The sequence below is a fragment of the Hemibagrus wyckioides genome, linkage group LG19 (assembly GCF_019097595.1).
Source record: "Hemibagrus wyckioides isolate EC202008001 linkage group LG19, SWU_Hwy_1.0, whole genome shotgun sequence".
Classification (NCBI taxonomy): Eukaryota; Metazoa; Chordata; class Actinopteri; order Siluriformes; family Bagridae; genus Hemibagrus; species Hemibagrus wyckioides.
In genome coordinates, this window is record NC_080728.1 from 9,524,194 (window position 1) to 9,545,981 (window position 21,788).

Consider the following 21,788-nt stretch of genomic DNA (forward strand, 5'->3'; position numbering starts at 1 on the left):
TTGAATAGTGGCTAATGTAAAGCAAAAATATAAGTATTTGTAATATGCTGAATGAAAAATGAGTGTCGTTGTTTCACATGCTGTTATAGCTTAGCTGAAATATCGTCTGACTTGAGACACGTCAGAATGGTCTTTGTGATTATATATTGTGCAGCTCTCTTGACTGGTAGAAAATACTTATGCTAGAATACTTATGTTTATGTGCTTTTTTATTAGGGTTTGTTTCTGCCCCTGTTTAAATGGTGAGTTAAGTTTTCTTTCAATACTTTTACTTCGAGCAAAACAGCACTGACTAGATTACCCATTAGATTAGACAGAGATTTCCGATGATAACGTAGAATGCTGTTGGCATGAACGTATTGATCAAATGAGCTAGAATCTTTTCTCATTAAAGATCAGGCAGCTAAAGAAAATGAAGGAAAACAATCTCTCCTATAGGAACCATCTATACTTACAAGATGGAAGACAAATTATAGGAAAAAAGAAATGTCTTTCTAAGGTGCTTGGCTAACATGAGTCAGCTTCAGTGTGCCTTGTTATAGACTCTAGATGTCTTTGGAACTGTACTGAAGTCATGAGCACAAATCTATCAAACATTTGTCTGTGGTGGTGGAGATACTGTCTAAGAACTCACTCTACAGTCTCCTATAGGTGAATATGTGGATTGAATACGTGGATGGGTTCCCTTTGATTAAAAAAAGCAAGAACAATTTCTTATTCTTTCTTCTGAAGAACAATTTCTTATTCTTTGAATTCGAATCAGCAGCATGGACTAAAAAATGGAGATTTATTATTTACAGCTGTATGCACTGGACACATCCTAAATTGTTCTGGTCGTGCACAGTCACACTTATTTACATAAACACCCCAAATCTCTATACATGGTAAACAGCTTCACTTTAAAAGGTCCTTGTAGTATTGCTTGTTGTAGAGAAAAAAACAAACTTCACCAACAAAAGACGTAAAGATACTTTTATAGCTTTAACATCTATATTTTCTGTACTGCTTATTTTACACAGGGTTGCAGCGAGTCTGGAGTCTATCCCAGGGTATGAGGTGGGGGTGGGGCACCCTGGACAGGGTGCCAACCAATCACAGGGCACAATCACACACACACACCCATTCACACACTCTAGACAATTTAGAGATGCCAGTCAGCTTACAGTGCATGTCTTTGGACTGGGACACTCAGAGGAAACCCCCAAAGCAAAGGAGAACATTCAGACTACACACACTGTGGTTTAATCGAACCCCCAACCCTGGATGTGTGAGGTAAACATGCCAACCATTAAGCCACCATGCTTCCCAATTGTTAAATATAATAATGTAGAGCAAAATTTAAATGTTTTCTTTTGCCAGATTTTTACAAATAGTTTGTTATAATTAAGAAATAAAATAAACTAGTCATATTTAATATCACTGTGCTGAATTAAAGTCTGATCTGCAAAAACAAGTCTGTTCCTCTGGGCCACTTGGTGAAGCTCAGCTGTATCTCAAGTTATGAGTACAGTAACGGACTAGCCTTTTCATTTCACTTTTATGAATTTCTTGAGACTTTATGGTTACGTGTGTATAGCTGCCCTAGTTACATTCTAGAAAAAACTGTGATGGTGTGAAAATCCCTCATTATTGTTGTGGTTTCTGCTGCCATATTTGGATTTGTAATGAATGCATACCTTTTGTTGCCTCTCCAAAAGTGGGTCGAGTTGCTGCCAGAGACCAGCTAAAATCGCACTGGGCAAATGAAATCGACTGATGCTTTTCAGTAAAGAAGTCCTTAAAAACATGTTTCTTTTTTAGCAAAGCTGCGTAAGATAAGCCATCGTCTACACCATCCCAGTCATTCTTTAGATGAGCCTTTCATAGATTTTACTGTACAATTCATCTGTGTCACCTGTCATGAACAGAGCAGTCAGCAATAACTGTCTATTATGCTGACATGATTGACAGTAAGTAGGATGGGAGTTCCTCATAATGAGTTTAGACATCATTAAACTTATCTATGATTAGGCGTTTCTGTATATGCATGGTCAGTGAGTCTATTCCAGGAAACATTCTAGGAATTCTCACTCAGGTTATGCATGTGACATCCACATCATGACTGCTCCTAGCATCACCAGTCAACAAACTAGCAGTTATTTACGTTCAAATCAGTTATGCCGTTAACACCAGTCTTCATTTATTGTTATTGTTAAATCTATAGCAGTAGCTACTGAGAGTTTTGCTATCTTTGCGGCTCAAGTGCATTCCTGTCAAAAATGAAACAATTCCAAAAGGTTCACCTTCCCACTTCTGAGTAAATTAGAGCACAGCACACATCATCACACGCAACAATATCTTGATAAATCAAATTCACTGCGTAGAAACGTATGCACAAAGCTTCTCGTACACAGATGATGATTTTTATGATCATTTTCCAACTCATGAAAGCATTCAGTGAGCTCTGGTATCCTGTGAATGGGGGCGGAGTCATGCTAGAAGAGACCATCATGATGGCAATGGTAATGATGGATGTTGTATCTTAGTGGTTAAGGTGTTGGATTACTGAATGTAAGGTTGTGAGTTCAAACCCCAGGTCCACCAAACTGCCACTGCTGGGCCCTTGAGTAAAGCCCTTAACCCTCAATTGCTCAGCTGTAGAAATGACATAAAATGTAAGCCACTCTGGATAAGGGTGTCTGCCAAATACTAGAAATATAAATGTAAGATGAAGCTGATCAGCGATCAACCCTGCAATCCTGTTATAATATCTCTCCCAATATAGTGGATTGGCTAATCTCACCGAAACATTGTGCATCAACGTTCTGTGTTTTTTTGTTTTTTTCTTACTTATCATACTAATTATACAAAATACGAGCATCGCAATTATTGAATATCTGCTTCTAAGATCTATGCTTTCGACCACCATTCACAACTTTATTTCCTAAGCCTTTTCCGATAGATCTAATTGCAAACGTTAGTCACTGTGCCTATTTTTACACACCCGAGCTTCTGCTATCCACACCCCAATAATGAACCCTTATTCAAAGATCGTTTTTCTCTTGAACTAAAATAGAGGTCAACTAACTCTGTTCAAGATTTTAAACATACCACAGAGCCGGGTAGGATGCTAATTGCTTAATTCTGTCATGCTGCACACCTGTCGTGAAGCATCTGCACTCGATGTTTTTCTGCTCATTTATTCACGTTTTTCTTTTAATTTCTCATCCATCTGTATGTGATCAGTGTAACTTGCAAAATGTATAGAACAACCAAGATTTCCATTTAGATTTTTTTCTTTTTTTTATTAAAAAAAAAAAAATCAATGAAAGAGCAGCTGTTTTATTACAAAGATAGGCATTGTATTTTATAACCATTTTCTGATAAATTGTCACTAATAAAAAGGAGTAGAGTCACTAATACTGGTCTGCGTCATGTTTATGTCTCAGATTTAAAGCAGTGTATAATTTTTTTTTTCTATATTAAGTTGATTAAAGGTGTAATTACAGCAAGGCTTGTTGAGCTCCTAACAAAATCTTTCACACTTTGTCTCTCATCACTAAATGTGAATATCCTGACAAATGGAAATCTTCTCTTTTCATGCTCCACAGATTTGTTCTTTTTTTTGTAGTGAAATTATTTCACCCCACTCTGAAAGCAACTGTCTCCTGTTGTGATTTCTAGCCACGTCTGTTGTAGGTTTAAAACTAGTTTTCTGTCAGATTTCCAGGCTCACTTTTCATTCTTTGCAAAAGCGAAACTCTCTGTGCCTCTGAGATCCTGTGCCGATGTATCAGAGGCAATAGATTCTCATACATTTATGAGACACTCTGATATGTGTAATCAGAGGCTGAATCATCTACTGTGTTTTAAATGCAAATTGGCAGTCAGTTGCAAAAATATACGTATATTATAAATGACATAAAATAGACAAACATTATTCCTGTGTGCCTTTGCCTAAAGTCAGATAAAATTACAGATTTATTACAGAACGGATTAAGATGATCAGGGGCTCAGAGGCTGTAAAACTCATACATGATATGTACCACATTGCCAGACGGACCAGAGGAGAGAGGGGGAAAAAAAAGTCACAGTCAGAGCATGATACTGCCAGGTGAAATGGAAAAACATAATGAGTGACACAGACATAATGCTATACATAGAGCATGCAAACACACACAAACACACACACAGAGTCTCTCTCCGTCACGCCCTCTCATGCGTTCTCACGCTGGCCAGTTTATTATGAACACTGCTGCACTTTAGAAATAAGCAACACTTTTCAACTTAGAGGAGCAAGCGGATAGCAAAGATGGCACTTAGAGGAAACTGCTAGAGGAGCAAAGACGACAAAAATATGAAAGAGCCTTCTTAAACCTAAAATATCAGCTATTGAGTGACGGATCTGGAAGCTTCTGACTTGATGAAATCTTAGAAGTAATTAAATCAATGCTAACCGGGAAGGCTCCAGGGCCGAGTAGCCTCCCAGCTGAGTTCTTTAAGAAGTTTCTCTAACCGACTTGCAACTCGACTTTTTGATGTGTTTGAGAACTCAATACAGTCGGGAGTTCTACTTTGATTCAATTCGCTACCTGCCTGATTTAAAAGCCAGAGAAGTATAAACCTAAATTTAGATCTTCGTGCCCTATTTCATGCTTTAATACAGATGTGGAAGGTTTGAATGGTCGGTGCATTCCCCTTGAAAACTACTGCTCCATGCTATTCTATCTGAATGCTCTTAAGTCGACTGGTATAAATGCACAGACAGGGCTAAGCCCAACTGTCTTTTAAAGACAAAGAAACATCAGCATAAGCTTTTATTTACAGATTATTTGAAGTACACAGTGATTGTGCAAAAAATGCACAGAATGGTATGAAAAAGTGAGGTGCTGAGGCTGATTTCTTTCTAGCCCAGATTATAGATTCCAGCTGCCTGTTTTGATTATACATACAACGTGAGTAATATTACCTTGCTGATGTATTCACACTACCATCAGCAGTGACTGAGAAGGCATGCAAGAAATCTTTGAAAGAGTTGTTGGTATAATTAAAGTAAACAAGGTGTGTTAATTATGTTAGCATTTTTGATTTACTCTATCATTTTTCCAAAGTTCTTTTTAAAGGATAACTAAAATTGGGTATACTAAACAACTTTGTTTCACAAGTTTCATTGTACAAAAGGATATACAACAACTGTAAGTTCATTGTTTGGGGTTTGAACAAAAGACAGTTTTTTTGCTTAAATTGTTTCTTATTCAGAGTAAACATGGCATGAAACTAGTAAGATATTACAGATTTCAAACACTTACACAAATTTGGAAAACAAATGCAGCTGCCTCTTTGCCTTTTCATTTTGTATATGTAACAGTTTGCCCCACATCATTCTTTATGCCATTAAAATAATAAAAATGCTCAACAGTAATTTTTCAGCTATTGATAGACAGATATTTTTATCCATGAGATATTCCTCAGATATTATGACCCTGGTACCCTCTTAAATTTGTATACCCTTGTATCCTATTTAGAAATATCTGGATTGTTGAATATATGCATGTATCTGTGTATGAACTACATGGGATGTATACTAACTAACTCAAAAATGATTTTCTCTTCATGCTACAGTGCTTAAAACAGCTTAGCCTTTTCCCATTGAAATTCAAAGATGTCTTGTTGTTCTGAGCTTCAGATGTTTTACATTTCGTTGCTTATAATATACCCCTCATATGCTTTTTTAAATATTTCTTTTTTTCTGGCTATAACTAACAAAACAGTAATATTCCACAGTTAGCTTATTATTTTGCGCAATCTGTTCAGTTTTCTTTCATCTATTCCTTAGAGGCTTTAATTATTTGGACATTTATATTGCACATAATATGCCACCTCAATGGGAAAGAACCTTGTAGCTCAGTGGTATACAAATATGTTCATTCTGTAAAAATCTTCCTACATTCTATTATCTGCTTCGAACATTACTGTGCTTTTTAATATTTTGCCTTGACAAAATAACAGACTTTTTGTTATGGGTTGTAAATCACTCTTACACAGTATATTTTCGCATAACTAATATCTGCTAATCTCAATTAAAAAATGTATAATAGTATCTCCTTCAGCTATTTCATTTCTTGGACCCTGTTCATGCCACTCCTCATTCCTCATTACTATCCCTGGTCTGCTCAGGACTACTGGTAGGCATAAAACTCCATCACTCTTCCGCATTAAAGATTTTGGGCCCAATTTAGGAGATGGTAAGATTTCTCCTTGACCACATCTATCTATTATGCTCAGGCTCTGTAAAAAGGAACGAGCTATGTTAAACGGAGAGTGCTCTGTGGAAAGCTAAGGGCTGAAAAGCTTCAAAAGGCACTACATATAGTAGTCTCCCTGCTAGTTGTATCAGATTTATGCAATCATGGTGTGAATAGTCTCACATGCATACCCTAAAGACTATACTTCCAAAAGCAGATAATGCTCAAGTTTCCCCATTGCTACAGTGAATAAACTCACATGGATATTGTACCTCTGAACCGCTGCTTTTCTCAGAATCTAGAACTTTTATTTAATATATGCTCATAATGAGGATTTTATTGACATAGCTAGTATTGTTTGCGTTTATGCTTTACAACTGCGATGAATATAATCCCCCATTCACTATTACCCAGAAGAAGACCTTTGCATCTGGTTCCTTTTAAGCTTTCTTCTTCATGTCATCTCAGGAAGGTTTTCTGTACTTCTGTTGCTTTTGGCTTGCTCAGTAGGGATCAAATTAGCGTCTGGATTCCTCTAAAGCTGCTTTGTGACAAACTCAATTGAATTGAATTAAATACTTTCAGGCACACTTTGTGCTTCAGCCTTACTTTTATCACAAGGTTTGAAAAATAAAAGTGAAAGAATGTTTTTGGTAACACATTACAATACCTATATATGAAACATATACCGTGTATCTGAAGACAAAGAAACAAAAACAGTAGCACTTTGACAATAACAGTATATGAATAATCATGCACTGGTACCTGAATTAAAACGTGCTTAAATATGAACTAAATATGCTAAGAATACTTAAGCTACTTGAGCTAAGACTTATCTTATAGATAAATGAGATAAGACTTATCCAGTCTTATGAATTAGTTTGATTGATAGATAGATAGATAGATAGATAGATAGATAGATAGATAGATAGATAGATAGATAGATAGATAGATAGATAGATACTTTATTCATCCCAAAGGGAAATTCAAAATATGTCCTTAAGATGTTATTCACAGATGAATTCATAAGACCATAGTTTGTGGTTAGTACATGCCTTAACCTCATCATTAGGCCATATTTAAATACATATGAATTCAGGTATTTTTGCACGGTTATTCATACACTGTCAAGCGTTATCGTTTTTGTTTTTTGTCTTCAGATATATACGCTATTACTATATATATTACTTTTACAGTTTACCGGAATTAAACAGTGAGTCTTGCCTACTTGTAACGAAATAGAGCTTTGGCTGTTTAAAGTGGCATGCAGGATTTACAGTACAAATTTAAAAAGGCAATAATCTCTATTTTTATCACTATGACCTGCTTATAAACTACATACTAAAAGTAACTGAATGATTGAAACATTTTTTAACTATTTGAAAAGTTTAATTTTAACACTCGGAGGCATTTCCTCTCTCTGTAAATGTCTTTTGTATGCACTGAGAGTCTAAGAGTGTGTTTCTCTGACTGAATTGGGGCAGCCACCAACTTTGGCTCTAAGATTAATATCAACTGTTTGTAAGCTTCCTAAATAATGCAGTCACCCATTTAGCTTCTACACAATTCCAACTTCTTCTACAATTGTGATTATTAGAGTTGCTATCATTACATTTTTATTTTTATTTCTGTATACCTAACATTATCTTCACAATAGCTAAACAAAGACATAAAGGTTTTTCTGAAACACAAAAAAAATCTTAAGCATACAGTATCTGTGAATAGGAATTAGTAAAGCGGTATTGCAGTACACAACAACGTAGAAGGCAACATGCTCTTTTCATTTCAGGCAGTGTTGTTTCTTTCATTATTTCAATGATAAAGGTATTGTGCTTGGGAACTGTAGAGTTGAGACACTATTGTGTAACTGTGGTACAGTGCTTCCATGCATGGCATTCACCTTCCCAGAGACTTTCATTGGAGGAATCTAGAACAGCTGCCAAGCTTGCTATTTAACATGAACAGTGGTCTGTGGAAAAAGAAACGTAAAGTGAAAAATTGGGGGTACTGTCCATTGCATGTTTGCCATCTAATACACTTGGCAAGGAAGAACCAAGACATATGATGTCGCTGGGCAAGAGATCTAAAATCAAATTGAACTTGTACGCAAGGTAACACTGACAGCCCATGTCTAGTTTGCTTCTTCTTTCTGTCTTTTTCATCAAACAAAAACCAAACCAAGTGAAACGATTACCTCCAACTGAAAAATTATATGGATATATAATTATAATCCAGATGAATAAATGAGTAGATGTAGCTCCTTCAGCTTAGGACACTGTAAAGGTTCCTCACTGCTGAAGCTGCAGGCTTGTGTAGGTGTCACTATGAGTCATATTAAGGAAGAAGGAAGGGTGCTCACTGGCATCCTGAATATATTCACCACATTTAATGTAACGAACATGCTTTCGCCAACCCATGTCATCACTTCCTGGACAGGTCTCCGTTAATTGCTGTCTGGCACAGTGATGGATCACAGCGCTCGAGAGGTGGATTGAGTATGGTGTTTCCAGCCATTGTAGAGGAATTAAGCATGGATTGCCTCATTGTAAACAATGGTAATTGCTACCAAATGAGATGCCTAAACCACTATACTGACAATACTGTGTCTATTGCACTAGGCTTGCATATTATTGCCCCCTAGTTAAGCATTTTTTTTTGCTGCTGATTGGCTCAGTATGCCATTCTGTTCAGTATGCCGGTGGGACTTAGTGTACCGCTGGGACTGTGATTGATACAAATTACCCTTGATATAAGGTGACCTCTCAAAAGTCACGTCGAGGAGTTATTTTATTTTCTCCTGAATTAAAGTTGTGGATAACTTTCATTGTGGTTGGTTATGCTATACACTGACTGAAGTTATATTTTGTACGTTAAAATGGCCAATACTATTTAGGAAATAAGAAACTATCATTGATTATAAGAGTGTTTCTTAGAGGGGGTATTGTACACTAGGCATAAGGGTAAACTCCTTGAACAAACTGATTTGAATTATGCAATAGAAGGCAGAACTATGTAAGAACAGTGACAAAGGAACTTTGGCAATGGCTATAGTTAAGCACATTCATATCAGGAACAATCAATCACAGCAATATGGAACATAGCAAATACAAACTGTTGAGGACATTTCTTTATATGTACAAAGAGGGTGGTATGAAGGTTTAGCAGGTAGCATTGCACTGATCCAACGTGGATTTCTTCTGGGTTTTTTAGTGTTTTCCCATTTTCCAGCAGGTTGACCGGCTACACTAAATTGACTATAGATGTGAATGTGTGTGTGTGTGTGTGTGTGTGTTTGTGGTGCTTTGTGATGCACTGGACATACTGCAGTTGTTCTTGTGATAAGCTTTGGAATGATCACAAACGTGACCAGGATACAGCAGTTACTAACGATGAATGAATGAATGAATGAATATATCCTTTGATATAAATGACCAATGAAAGTAAATAAAATATATATTTTTACACTAAAATAATTATTTTATAATAAGTTAAAATGACTTGTTGCATAAGTTTTCATCTAGCTAATATGTTATTGTGGATGTTTTGTGGTACAGGCTCTTATAACTGATAGAGCAACTGGTGATAAACTTTGTTGATGATTAGAAATCATGAAAATAGAATATTTAAATTACATTTCTAAAAATATAAATATAAACATGACATTTTATTCGTTGTTCACAAACAACCAAAAAGATCACCAAATGTTTTCCAGTACTTAAGAAGATGTAAGATGGCATTTGTAGGAGAATAAAAATAACCTCTTCTAAGCTTCACTCTTGGAATTAATTCAACAGTTACTCAGTCTCCAAATGTGAGTCCATTTAAAGCCGTTGCTGTAAATTTCAAACGATCAGATGTAATTAGCTGTGTGTTAATTCAGCACTATTAGAGTTCACTCAACCCTGGAAGAGTTGAAGGTGTTAATTCGGCACTGTATGTGTTAATGCGCTCTGTTCCACACTGTAGATGTGAATTTAGCCAGTGTGCATGTTAACACTGAGAGTTAATCCAACGCCGGCGTGTTTAGCTGGGAGATGTCTCTGCGCTGTGTTCCTCCTTCTCGCATCCGCCGCCTCCACACTCACGGTGATGGGGGGGCGTGATGACGTCAGCAGGGGCGAGAAGAGAAAAAGTCGCGTCTGTGCGCGCGCTTGTTGAGAAGCGAGGAGCAAACCCGGACACGGACGCGAACAGGCGCGGAGGCACGCGCTGTTCACTTCACTTTGATTCAGCTCGAGCGGCACCGAATTCGGCGCAAATATGAGAAAGAACTCAGGAACGACGTCTGTTCTTTGTTGCCGAAGTCATTTGACAAACTCGTGATTAATGACAGAAAAAATAGCGCTGTTGGGGAAAGAGCAGCGTCGTGCGTAAAACAGTGCGTGGAGAGTTTGGGGAGAGAGAGAGAGAGAGCGAGAGAGAGAGAGAGAGAGAGAGAGAGAGAGAGAGAGAGGATGCAGCAAAGCGACATGATGGTGCATCACAGTGCTTAAGGCACGATAGAGAGAGAGAGAGAGAGAGAGAGAGAGAGAAAGAGAGAGAGAGAGCTCAGACTGCAGCTGGAGGGGAAATAGCCCACCGTGGGAAATTTTACGCCCTCCGGGTTTGAATAACACATCACCGCTTTTCAGCAACTGAGGAGCAACGGGATTCTCTTCCTTCATTCTATCCGAAGCGCGCGGAAGGGATCTCACGTTGGTTTCCATTACTGTTACTACTGTTAATATTGTTTTTTTCGCTTCTATGGGAGAAGGATGGGAGCGCGGTTGGCTGTGTGAAGCCTCTCCGGGTGTGTGAGAATTGCGCCGCCGCCATGCAGCTCGTGCGGGTCGCGTGGGCTTTGGCGGGAGCGGCGCTCTGCTGTTCCCTCGTGCTCTTTCTCCACTCGCGCTTCCTCAAAGAAGGTAAACCTGCTAGTACTTTATTTTTCCTTCATATGCATGCAGTAATGCCCCCCCCTTTTCCTTTTCTTACCCTGTCAACTGCCATGTCAGTTTCTCCTCTGTCCTCGGGCTGTGTTATGCGATCATTATGTACAGATCTCCATTTCGGAGGAAATGTGTATTCGCGTCATTATCTGTGGGAACATGTCATGTTTTCAGATATTCCTGGCGCTAACAGTGATGTTTTATTGCTACTCACATATATGATGTCATGATAAAAGCAATTGCAAACGCACTGTATTTGATAGATATGCATGACGGACTTTTACGCACCGCGGCGAATTGGTAAATAATTTCCAAGAATTGCCTGCGTCAGTTTGGGAGGAGATGAAGAGTTCACGCTTGCAGATAAAGTGATTTATAGGTTGCTTTCTTCAATAGATGGCACTAGAGTCTAGTTTAAGGGTAACGCCGAGGTCAAACTGCCATTATTTCTTCTCATTAGGTCTTAATTCGTTTTCGTTTGACGTGCAACTCAAATTTATCACAGAAAAATCCACAGTAGTTCATGGGCCGTTTCATTTGCCCTTGATACATAACACTGAACTTTTCATAATCACGACCTGAGGCTTAAACTGAACTGTTTGAGCAAGAGGAGAGACCGAATATTAATAGAACTATTCTCCTTTTTTAAAATGATTTTGTTTTCTCTTTAGGTTTAACTCAATGTACCTTTAACATTTTTATTGTGATTGTATTTAGTTGATAATATACAATTACGATGCAGTATGTATATACAGTACATTCAGAAAATAAATTAAAGTAATTTAGTTGAATATAGTTAACAGTAAAAATCCTATGTGTTCCCTACACATATAGTTGAAGCAAGCCTCTACATTTTCCGATGCATTTCATTCATTTTAGACATCCCAGGATATGCAGGGGGGTAGATAATAATTGGAAGCAAGGCTTATCCACACTAGCCAGTAAGCTATCTGAATGCCTCAGCTTTTCCCAGCAGCATAATACATGTGCAATGTCCTTTAATCATTTCTGTTGGATTTTGTGTGTATGACTCAGACAAAACCATAGAGACTTGATTATGGATGAGCCATAATGTCGACTGTTAATTTTGCTCTGTGCTGGTCATCAAGCCTTGTCTTCTAGTTTTCATTTCATTCCTGATATGAATTTTCAGGTTAAAGAGTGGTGAAGGATAGGCCATAATATATCATATTGTTTTACCATTTTAGCAGACAGGGGAAGGTAGGCCCAGTGCAGATATCCTGGAAAACCATGGCTGCATGCATCGCTGATCTGGAGCGAGTACACTCTGGCACCAGTAAGGTATTCTCACTGGCTGAGAATATTGTGTCGCTTAAAAAAAAGGACATCATTGATTTTTTTAGAAAACTTTTTGACTAATCTATTTCAGGTTTTTAGATGGGTATAATGCTTAGATAAACAGTAGTAGAATGTCTCTCCATATAAACATTATAATATATGATATTTTTCTTCTAAGATCTCTTTTATGGGTCTGAACTAAACATAATCAGTCACTGAAATATAGTTGTCTATTTAGGCCTCACACTATCAGTGCTTATTTGGATTATAGAGCATTGAATTTTTAAAGGAGTGTTCAGCTTTCCGAATTTCAGTTCTACTTCTCAATTCTTGTGCAAGCAAGCAAAATCTGGCTGCTTTAGGCTTGATTTCAGATTTATTACCATGTCTCACAGTCTGTAAGTATTTGAATGTCCCTTTCTTCTAATGCTTCTATTGGCTGCTGGCTGTGGGAGGATTTTTTTCTAGTTTAAAAGTAATGTGTTCATGGAAATCTATACTGAGGCAAATGAGGCAAGAAGGTGAGAGCACACTCGCTTTGTCTGGCTGGCCAAGGTCATTGCCCATGATATGGAGTGTGCTGAGATACATTGCACACGCTCAAAAAGCTAAATGAAATATGGCTTTAGGAAGACAATGTGCTTGACTCCAATACTTTCAGCTATTTTGTACCTGCGCCACTATTCTATTAGAGCGCACAGGAATTCAGTTCATTACTTTGAGAGTGGCATTTTAAATGACTTTTGAATATTGTTGCATGGAAATCAATAGTTTTGCAATACAATGATTTTTATTTTTGCTGGAGGAATTGAAGACTCCAAGGTTTCATTGGCATGCATGAGGAAGGCATCTGAGGAAGAAAATCACTTTTCTTTTCTTCCAGCAATAACTCCGCAGTCGTACAGAAGCACATGTAACATTTTCCTTAATAACTAAGCGAGACAGAAAGAGATCAAATTTTTTTATATTAGTCATAGTCTGTTTATTTCTTTCCTGGGGAGGTGTATTGATATTTATAGGTATAGGAAATGATGAGAAGGATCTCAGAGTTCACTTAGCTGAGCCGTTGCTTAAAATCTTCATTGCACAGACAAATTAATTTCCTTCATGTCTTCATTCAGGGAATAAAAATATCAAAAAATTCAGTTTATTGTCAAGCTGTTTTCACAAAACAAATCCATCTCACACAGCCTGCAGTAAATTCTAATTTTGAAGTCCTTTTTAAGAGCTCTTTTTTAATTTTTTTTCGAGGCTGGCATTAACATCGGGGAGGCACTGATTGCATAATTGTGCTGGTTAAAATGCTGGTGAACTGTGGCATAATTACTAAGCAACGTCTGTATCCTTTTGCGCACGGTAGGCTTATTCATCAGCCCAACTCCTTGGGACCTGCTTAAATCGGGCAGAATTGAGCTATGTGCCAGTTCTTTTTCCCCTTGAGTGCTTTCCTGGTCTGAAGTGACATAAAGATAACACTTGCCGTTTGGTACGCTGCTATTACCATTAAGAAAGTGCATGAAAATCGGCTTGCCTTGATCCAGCATTCTAGAAGATCCACTTTTTTTGACAAACTACAAACAAGCTGAGGCAGTAGTCTTCTTTCTAAGGACCGCTGGAGCTTTGTGTCCTGACATTGTAGCAATGCACCATAGAGGTAAGACAAAGTGATGAGTTTCAGCGAATTAGCTCAGCAACCTGGGTGATTTTGGCATCGGCACCTGGGGGGTTGTTTTTGAGTGCGATTACATGACAGGAAGGTGTAAGTGCAAGATGTTGATGCAAAAAATATTGTTTTTTTTTTTTATTTTTTTATTCGGCCAGGGAGCTGTGGTGATGTTTACGCAGATGCTGCAATATGTGCCTTGGGAAACAGAGCTAATACAGAGGTCTGTGTTCAGAGGATTTTAGAGGATTAGCACATTTGTCTGGAAAACCTCTGGGTCATAGTGCTTTCTGTGTCTCATGGTATTAGATTAAAATTTTTATCACATTGTGACATCATTACAGTATTTAAACAAAAATATAGCACAGTCAGGACAGTTTATTGCTGCATGTTCAAACTTTCCATAAATTCATGTTCATACTTCCAAGTTAGTGAACAGCATTATGTAATAAGCGTTACCAAAAAGATTTTTGTTTATTCTGTGTTAGCTCAGTGGTTAAGCTGTTGGACTACTGATTGGAAGGTTGTGAGTTCAAATCCTAGGTCTGTCAAGCTGCTGCTGCTGCTGAGCCCCAAGGGCCAAATGTGTCACTGACCAAAAGCAGTTACTTAAGATGAATGAATAATAATAAAGTACACAAACTGCTACTTGAAGTTCAACATTATTGTTTGTTCTACACTAATGGGTTGGTGTGAAGATGCTTGATCCTAAAAAAAAATCCTCACAATTGTTAGAAAAAGAGTTTGCTTCCTCTGCCTTAGCTTCCTTGTGTGATAAGTAAACAATCTGTTGTAGGGTTACACCTTTAAGAGTTCACCCAGAGGGATATACTGAAAATTATTTAGAGTTCTTTTATCGTTCATTGCAGTGCTTCATGTTGCCACTTTTTTGAACAGATTAGACACCTATTTTGAATTTTTCACGAGAATAAATGGATGCATCTATGTGTCTCGTCTAATCTATTTGTCTGTACACAATCTGTTTTTGTTGTTGACTTTTCTATAAATAAGCCGTGCTGTCAGTTTACTAATCACACCAGAGAGGGTAAATAAAATCTGTGAAAAAACTGTCCCCCTTATGAGCTAATGTATCTCTCCCTGTAGCTAGACTCTGGTTGAATGAGCAAACTTCAGCTAACTGATTTACATAAATGCATATGATTGAATAAACTGCCACAGAAAACCTGCTGCTGAAGCCGTGCTGGTTCATGGCTGCTGAACTACAGCCTGTTTTTCCCAAAATACTGAACAGCTTAGCTATAATATGTTTGAGAGTAATCATTTTGGTTTGCAGAAAGACTACGGTCCACTAGATGATGATCCCTGCTTTAGGTTAATAGTTAATAGACTACTAACTTATAAGTTAATACAAAGATAGATATAATTACATCTATGAAACAGAATGATCATTAATATAAAATATAATATAAATGCACCTGACTTACCACAGATTCCTGATACTTCCTTGTCTGAAATTCAGTGCCACTATTAGCAAAACCACACTCTTTCACCACACTGGCCACTCCACCACTGGATCATTTAACCTTCTGAGTGATAGAGGCATTATTGATCATAACTAGGATTGGCTTAGCCTTTGTCATGGTCACCAAATTGTGTCTAAAGTAATTTCAGCTGGATCATTGCTTCCTGTGGCTGACACAGAGCTAAACAAAATCCAACCATGGTGTGCTTTCTTGAAGTGATTGTTATTCTTATATTCAATTGAAAGGGAATTAAAGGAAATGGCATTTAATGAATGTCTTATAACAGTGAATGTCACATTCCCTTAGTCTCACACCCTTGAATAAATTGCATGCACGCAACAATTTCATCCTGAAGCAATGCGGTGGCAAAATAGGTTTTCTGTGCAGAACTGGAAAAAAAACACACACACACACACACAACAAAAACAGAATAGAGAAAAGCAATAAGACTTTGTCTGAAGTACATATTCATTCGCTTTCTAATTTCATTGCACATAATGATGGTCAGAGAAAACATCATGCCACAGATGTTAGCCATGAATGGGAGCAGAGAACCTTGATCTAAGACTCATACAAACTCTAATCAGCCCCTTTCCCACAAATAAGAGTAAAATGAAATGAGATTCCAGCACCGTTTCGCTGATGCATTAGATAATAAGGTCTTGTGTCATTTGCTCATTTGAAAGCCGAGCTGGTGCTAAAATAACCAAACAAGCATTCAGCGCATCTCTGATAGAAAATTTGTATATCCATGTCTAGCATTAAGGGAGAGACACAATAGGGGTACAACAAAATCTGTTACTTTTAGAATAATCATTACAAAAGCAATTACCAATTGGGAAATGTATCAGCTTGTAACAACAAGACATGGTGTGTATTAGTTTAGACAGATTCACCCCCAGCGTATAAGATCATATTGGAATAAGCAGTGTGTAAATCTTTTGAGCTGTTGATTAAAACGTTGCTGAGTTTCCATCCCAAGATTGCACATGTGTACATGCTTGGATTGGATTCTTACTATACCACAGAAATTCTGGAATCTGATTGGCCAGTAGATGTTGATTGAGTTTCTGTAACATCATGATTCAGAGAGTAGTTCCAGCTGCAGGGTTTATATTAATGCACTTATTCTAATACATTACTATTGTTATAGTAGCCACATAAAGGAAGAATGATATGGCAGATACTCCACATTTTTTTGAACAAGGTGCATAATCATCGATATGGTGACATTTGCTGTGAGGAGACCTTTTTTTTACGTGTTTGTGCTTCGTAACAGAGGAAGTAAGGCAGTCCTATGGGAAGGAAATACTATAGGCTTTGCTGGTTTTATTAACTTATTAACTTTAAGAGAGAGGAAAATTGAAGTTGGTCTCTTTACAGCTGCTGTAATAGAAGCAATAACTTGTTTCTTGGATGTTCCACAGAACTGTAAATAAATGAAATGGATGATACTTTATTTAATAAAGAAATGCAATGCAAATGACTATGGTGTAGGAAGAATATAACACTTAAGGTGCTGTACACGTCATGGTACCCATCTGTTGATTCTTTTCCTACACAGCACAACCTGGTTTCTTTTATTCTTACTTGAATACATGAGACATGTTACAAGTGACCGAATGTTTTAAATTCCTTTAAAATGTATGCAGAGATCTCTTAAAAATTTAGTTGGTCGGCTCTGAGTTGGAAGATTGGGGTTCAAGCCCTAGCACCACCAAGCCGAGCCCTTGAGCAAGGCCCCCATCCCCACTGCTGCAGGAGCACTACATCATGGCTGACCCTGCGTTCTGACCACAACCCTCCAAGGATGGGATATGCGAAGATAGAATTTCACTATGCAGTAATGTAAATGTGACAAATAAAGGCAAATTATATTAACTAACTTAACTAAAATCCTTGCCATTTACTTTGGAGCCTAAACATTAGCAGATTTGGGAGCTGATGTAAGGTAAATAGATACACAGTAGTTGAGTACATGTAGGGAATCTCACATTTCTTACTTGTTGAAGGTAATAGGCTCTAAAAATATTTGAAACTTTAACTAGAGTACTTTGTTGATACGAAACGTTAAACTGTCCCATTTCCTAAAAGCTGTACTAATCAAATCAAGCATAAAAGCCCAAGGCCACTAGCATGCATTAATTTGATGGTGTGATGTTGTCTCCTTTTATCTTGGAAATGGTGGTTCAACTTCACACCACTTGTCTGGCATCAAGCCCAATTAATCCCTCTTCACTGCCAGTCTCGTTTGGAGATTGACACTTTACTGCAGCCTTTACAATCACAGTTACATGCCCTTTTATGTTTGTGTTTATGACCATGTCAATGATGGAGTGAAAGTGAAACGCTCAGGTTTATTCTTCCAGGCTGGAAAGGGACGGAGCTGAGAACATTTTGACTTTTAAAACAGAATGTGTTGCTGATTTGTGATACAATGGTGTACAATAATCTTTTGTTGAAAATGGATTATTTTCTTTCATTCATTCATTCATTCATTCATTCATTCATTCATTCATTCATTCATTCATTCATTCATTCATTTATTCATGTTCAGTTAGTTCTTTATTCTGGATCCTATTCCATGAATGCTGGACATGAGGTCGGAATACATCCAGGTTGGGTTGCCAGTCTGTGACAGTGCTACACACACACACACACACACTGTCACACCCAGGAGCAATTTATAGTAGCCAACCTACCTGCTGAGATGTTTTTTTGGGAGGCAACATAAAACTTGAGGTCCTGGAAGAAACCAATTCCAAATCACACTACAAATATCCTGGAACCTGGAGTGTCTGTGAAGCAGCTACACTACCCCCCTGCACCACTTGCCACCCGTGGTCTATTTTGCAATGGATTTTTCCACATGATCTCTGTTTAGTTCTAATTATGTCCTCGTAGTAATGGCTCTCTGCTCCATATCACACACTGTGGCAATATAGATGACAGCAGAGGGATTTTTTTTTTTGGATATGGAGTACTTTGAAGTACCACAGAGGCGAGCACTAAACTTCCACTCCGTTTCCACAAACGTGCAGAACATGAGCTGCAGCCGCAATGCATATTTTGATTGCAGGAAGGTTATAGTAAGGTTACAGTGTGTATGAATCCTGATTAACACATTTATTTTCATTCAGGATACATTAGGTCATGTGAGGGGTATTTTACAATGTCATTAACATTAAATATGTCATCATAATATATGCTTCATTAATTATGTAGGGAATTTTGCCTTTCTATGTAAAGACACACATATACACACACACACACACACACGGTTGTCTTACTATCCTTGTGAGGACCTTGCACTGGCGTTTATTAATGCGGCTAATTAATGTCACCTGAGGATAACCTTAACATTAGTAACCATAAGGAATCTTTGATTCTTTTAGTTTTATAACAACATTTTTAGTGTTAAATAAATAAATAAAATCTCCATTTTAAATATAAAAAAAATAATTTGGGTACCATGTGTCCAAATGTCTCAACAATGTCAAAACTATTTGTAACCTCTCAGATATTCCTATCCTCTCTCTCTCTTTCTCTCTCTTACACACACACACACACCTGAAATATAAACGAAAGCTATCTGTGCCACACACAATAGGCAAAATAGAGCAAAAAAAATCATATTTTAATACAGATATTTATGGAACAAATGAAATACGGTTTGCACATTTGGGCTGCTGAACAGACAATAAATTATACTATGTGTAGTGCCACAAGCCCAAGGATAATATCGTAACCAATGAGATGAAAGAAATAGGACTTGGATGCAGGAGCAAAAATGCTCTTATTTAAAGCAGATGCAAGAAGGGGAAGAGCTGGTTGGAGGTCCTGTCAGTGAAGAAGCATATCATAGTGCAAGCACAAGCCTCAGGCTGGGCAATGAGGTCATGCAGCAAATACACACCTGTACATGAGCCTGTGTGTTTCTGCTTGTCTGCATTACTTATTTATTTCAAGAAATATAGCAAATACACATGCACACATAAGACAAAGTAGTCCGGCAGCATGAGGGATAATCCGTCTAGAACATGATGGGATTAAAGCAAGAGGGGAAGCATGCATTGCTTTGAGCACATGCTTGTGTCTTCTTGTTCATGGATGGATTTTGAGCAACCACACAGCATTCCCAGTTCAGTCCTGGAAGTGTGGGATACTATCTGTGTGGAGTTTTGCTTGTTCTTGTAGTGTATGTGGGTTTCATCTAGGATCTCTGGTTTTCTCCTGTTTCCTTAAAACATGTCAACAGGTGGTCTGGTGAATAGGTGATATGTGTGTGTGTGCATGGTGCCCACGCGATTTCTTACCTCATGCCAAGGATGAGGCTTTGGATCCACCATGACCCTGACTAGGGTGAAGTTGTTTCTGAAGGTAATTAAATGAATGAATGAATGATGAATGCCTTCCTGCTGTGGATGAAAGAGCTGAAAGAAACAGCTCTGCTTGAACAAAACAACATGCTCAAATATGCACACTTGTGTGTCTTCACTTTCCAGACTTGGCCTCATTTTGTAAGTCCTCCTTAGCTCAGTTTTTCCCAATTCACTCCTCAGGGAGCCTGGGTGCACATGTTCTGTCTCCTCACACACCTGAGCCAGGTCTTCAGTATTCCTGATCGCTTGGTTTCAGTGTGCTGGAAGCTGAGACAGAACAAAAACTGAACTTCGGACTGTCTGACTGAGGACTGAGTTTAGAAACACAGTAAGGCTAGCTTTTTCACATCGACCCATTGCTGATGAGCTGATGAAACACAATCAACTCTACTTCACCGTCGGGTTTCGGTGTACGCTACACTGCTTTCACGGACAGCCTATTAGAAGACAGACGGACAGACGGACAAAATGAAAATGTAACAAACAGCTGCTGCTCATTCCCCATGTCTGTCTTCTCTCTCCTGACATGCACGCACACAGTGAACTGGTGATTGACTGTGAAACAGACAGAAAGCAGAAAGCTATAGTGAGATGTCTGAGTGTTTTCTAATAAGCTGTGATGGGCAACTTTCACTGCTGTAGCATGACAGACATACACTGCTGAGCACTAAGGCAAGAAATAAATTAAAGGGGAATATAGCAGAGTAACCGACCAGGAACAACAAGCGGAGAGGAGCTTTCAGCATAAAAGTTATGTGAGTGGGATGTATGAAGGACATATATTGTGTTTAACACATTCATAACATGTTCTAATGCATTCCTAAGGCATTATATGCTTTGCTATTTATGAACATGCATTACAGTTTATAGCAATGCCTAATATAGTAATGATTATACCATTATAATGCTAATTGTAACCTAGAGGCAGTTTGAACAGTTTATTATTGCTGATAAATTATATATGTCTATTAATAACTGCAATATAATGGAATGTTTATTTGCTTGATACAGTTGTAAAAAAAGGTATTATTGTAAGTGCTGTAGGTCTAAAACTAAATTAAAGATTAAATTAAATCTTTATTTATAATACAACTTTTAAGTTCTAATAAATGTTACACCACTAATAATAACTTTAATAATGACAAGTTTATACATTTCGCCACTTTCTGTTCCTTGATGCTTGCAATCATGCAGTAGCAGTAAAATAAGCTATGGCTTTTCTAATGAGTTTTAAAAAAGTTCTCAGTTGCGATATGATGCATTACATAATATATAATTATAATGCATGATATTCACCATTCATAATAAATCACTGACAGTGGTAGAAAAAGTACAGTGCATTTTCTCAAATAATTTTAATAACGCCTTTTGACGGGAACACTATTTGAAGTCTTGCTATTTGTTTAGTAAATGTCAAAAGCAGACAAGGGTATTTTTTTTCTACAATCCATTTTATTCATATACAAGTGAGTAATTATGAAACTGAGTATTTATGTATTATGTAAAAATGAATACTAATTAAATTATTTTGTTTTAATTCCTGACACTACTGGAATCCTAAAGGTCAAACATGTATAATTAAGAGGAACAGGATGTGAATTACTTTATTATTTGATGCTCAGTAGTTTGTGTAAGTGTTTATTTCACATTATCATAACTACAAATTTAATTATTAGTCACCTAACAGATCTCCAGTAAACCTCATTTGTGTTCCTTAAAATAGAGTATTGCCGATATACCTTTATAAAAAAAAAATGTGTTGCCTGCTGTTCTCTTCTAATTCCACAGTTTTCCTATGGTTGCTATGG

The 21,788-nt window shown here is 37.5% G+C and overlaps 1 protein-coding gene across 3 annotated transcripts in view; it reads left to right on the forward strand.

Moving 5' to 3' along the window:
* Window positions 1-21,788, forward strand: part of tafa5a (TAFA chemokine like family member 5a) — a 135,086-nt gene that overhangs the window by 38,398 nt on the left and 74,900 nt on the right. The window contains exon 1 of one of the 3 annotated variants that reach the window (XM_058417544.1): window positions 10,238-11,128. The exons of the other annotated variants lie outside the window; for them this stretch is intronic. Within the exon in view, the coding sequence (XP_058273527.1) occupies window positions 11,038-11,128 (91 nt within the window). The 5' untranslated portion in view covers window positions 10,238-11,037. Of the gene's footprint in view, window positions 1-10,237; window positions 11,129-21,788 lie in introns of those variants that run through there. 3 annotated transcript variants of the gene reach the window in all.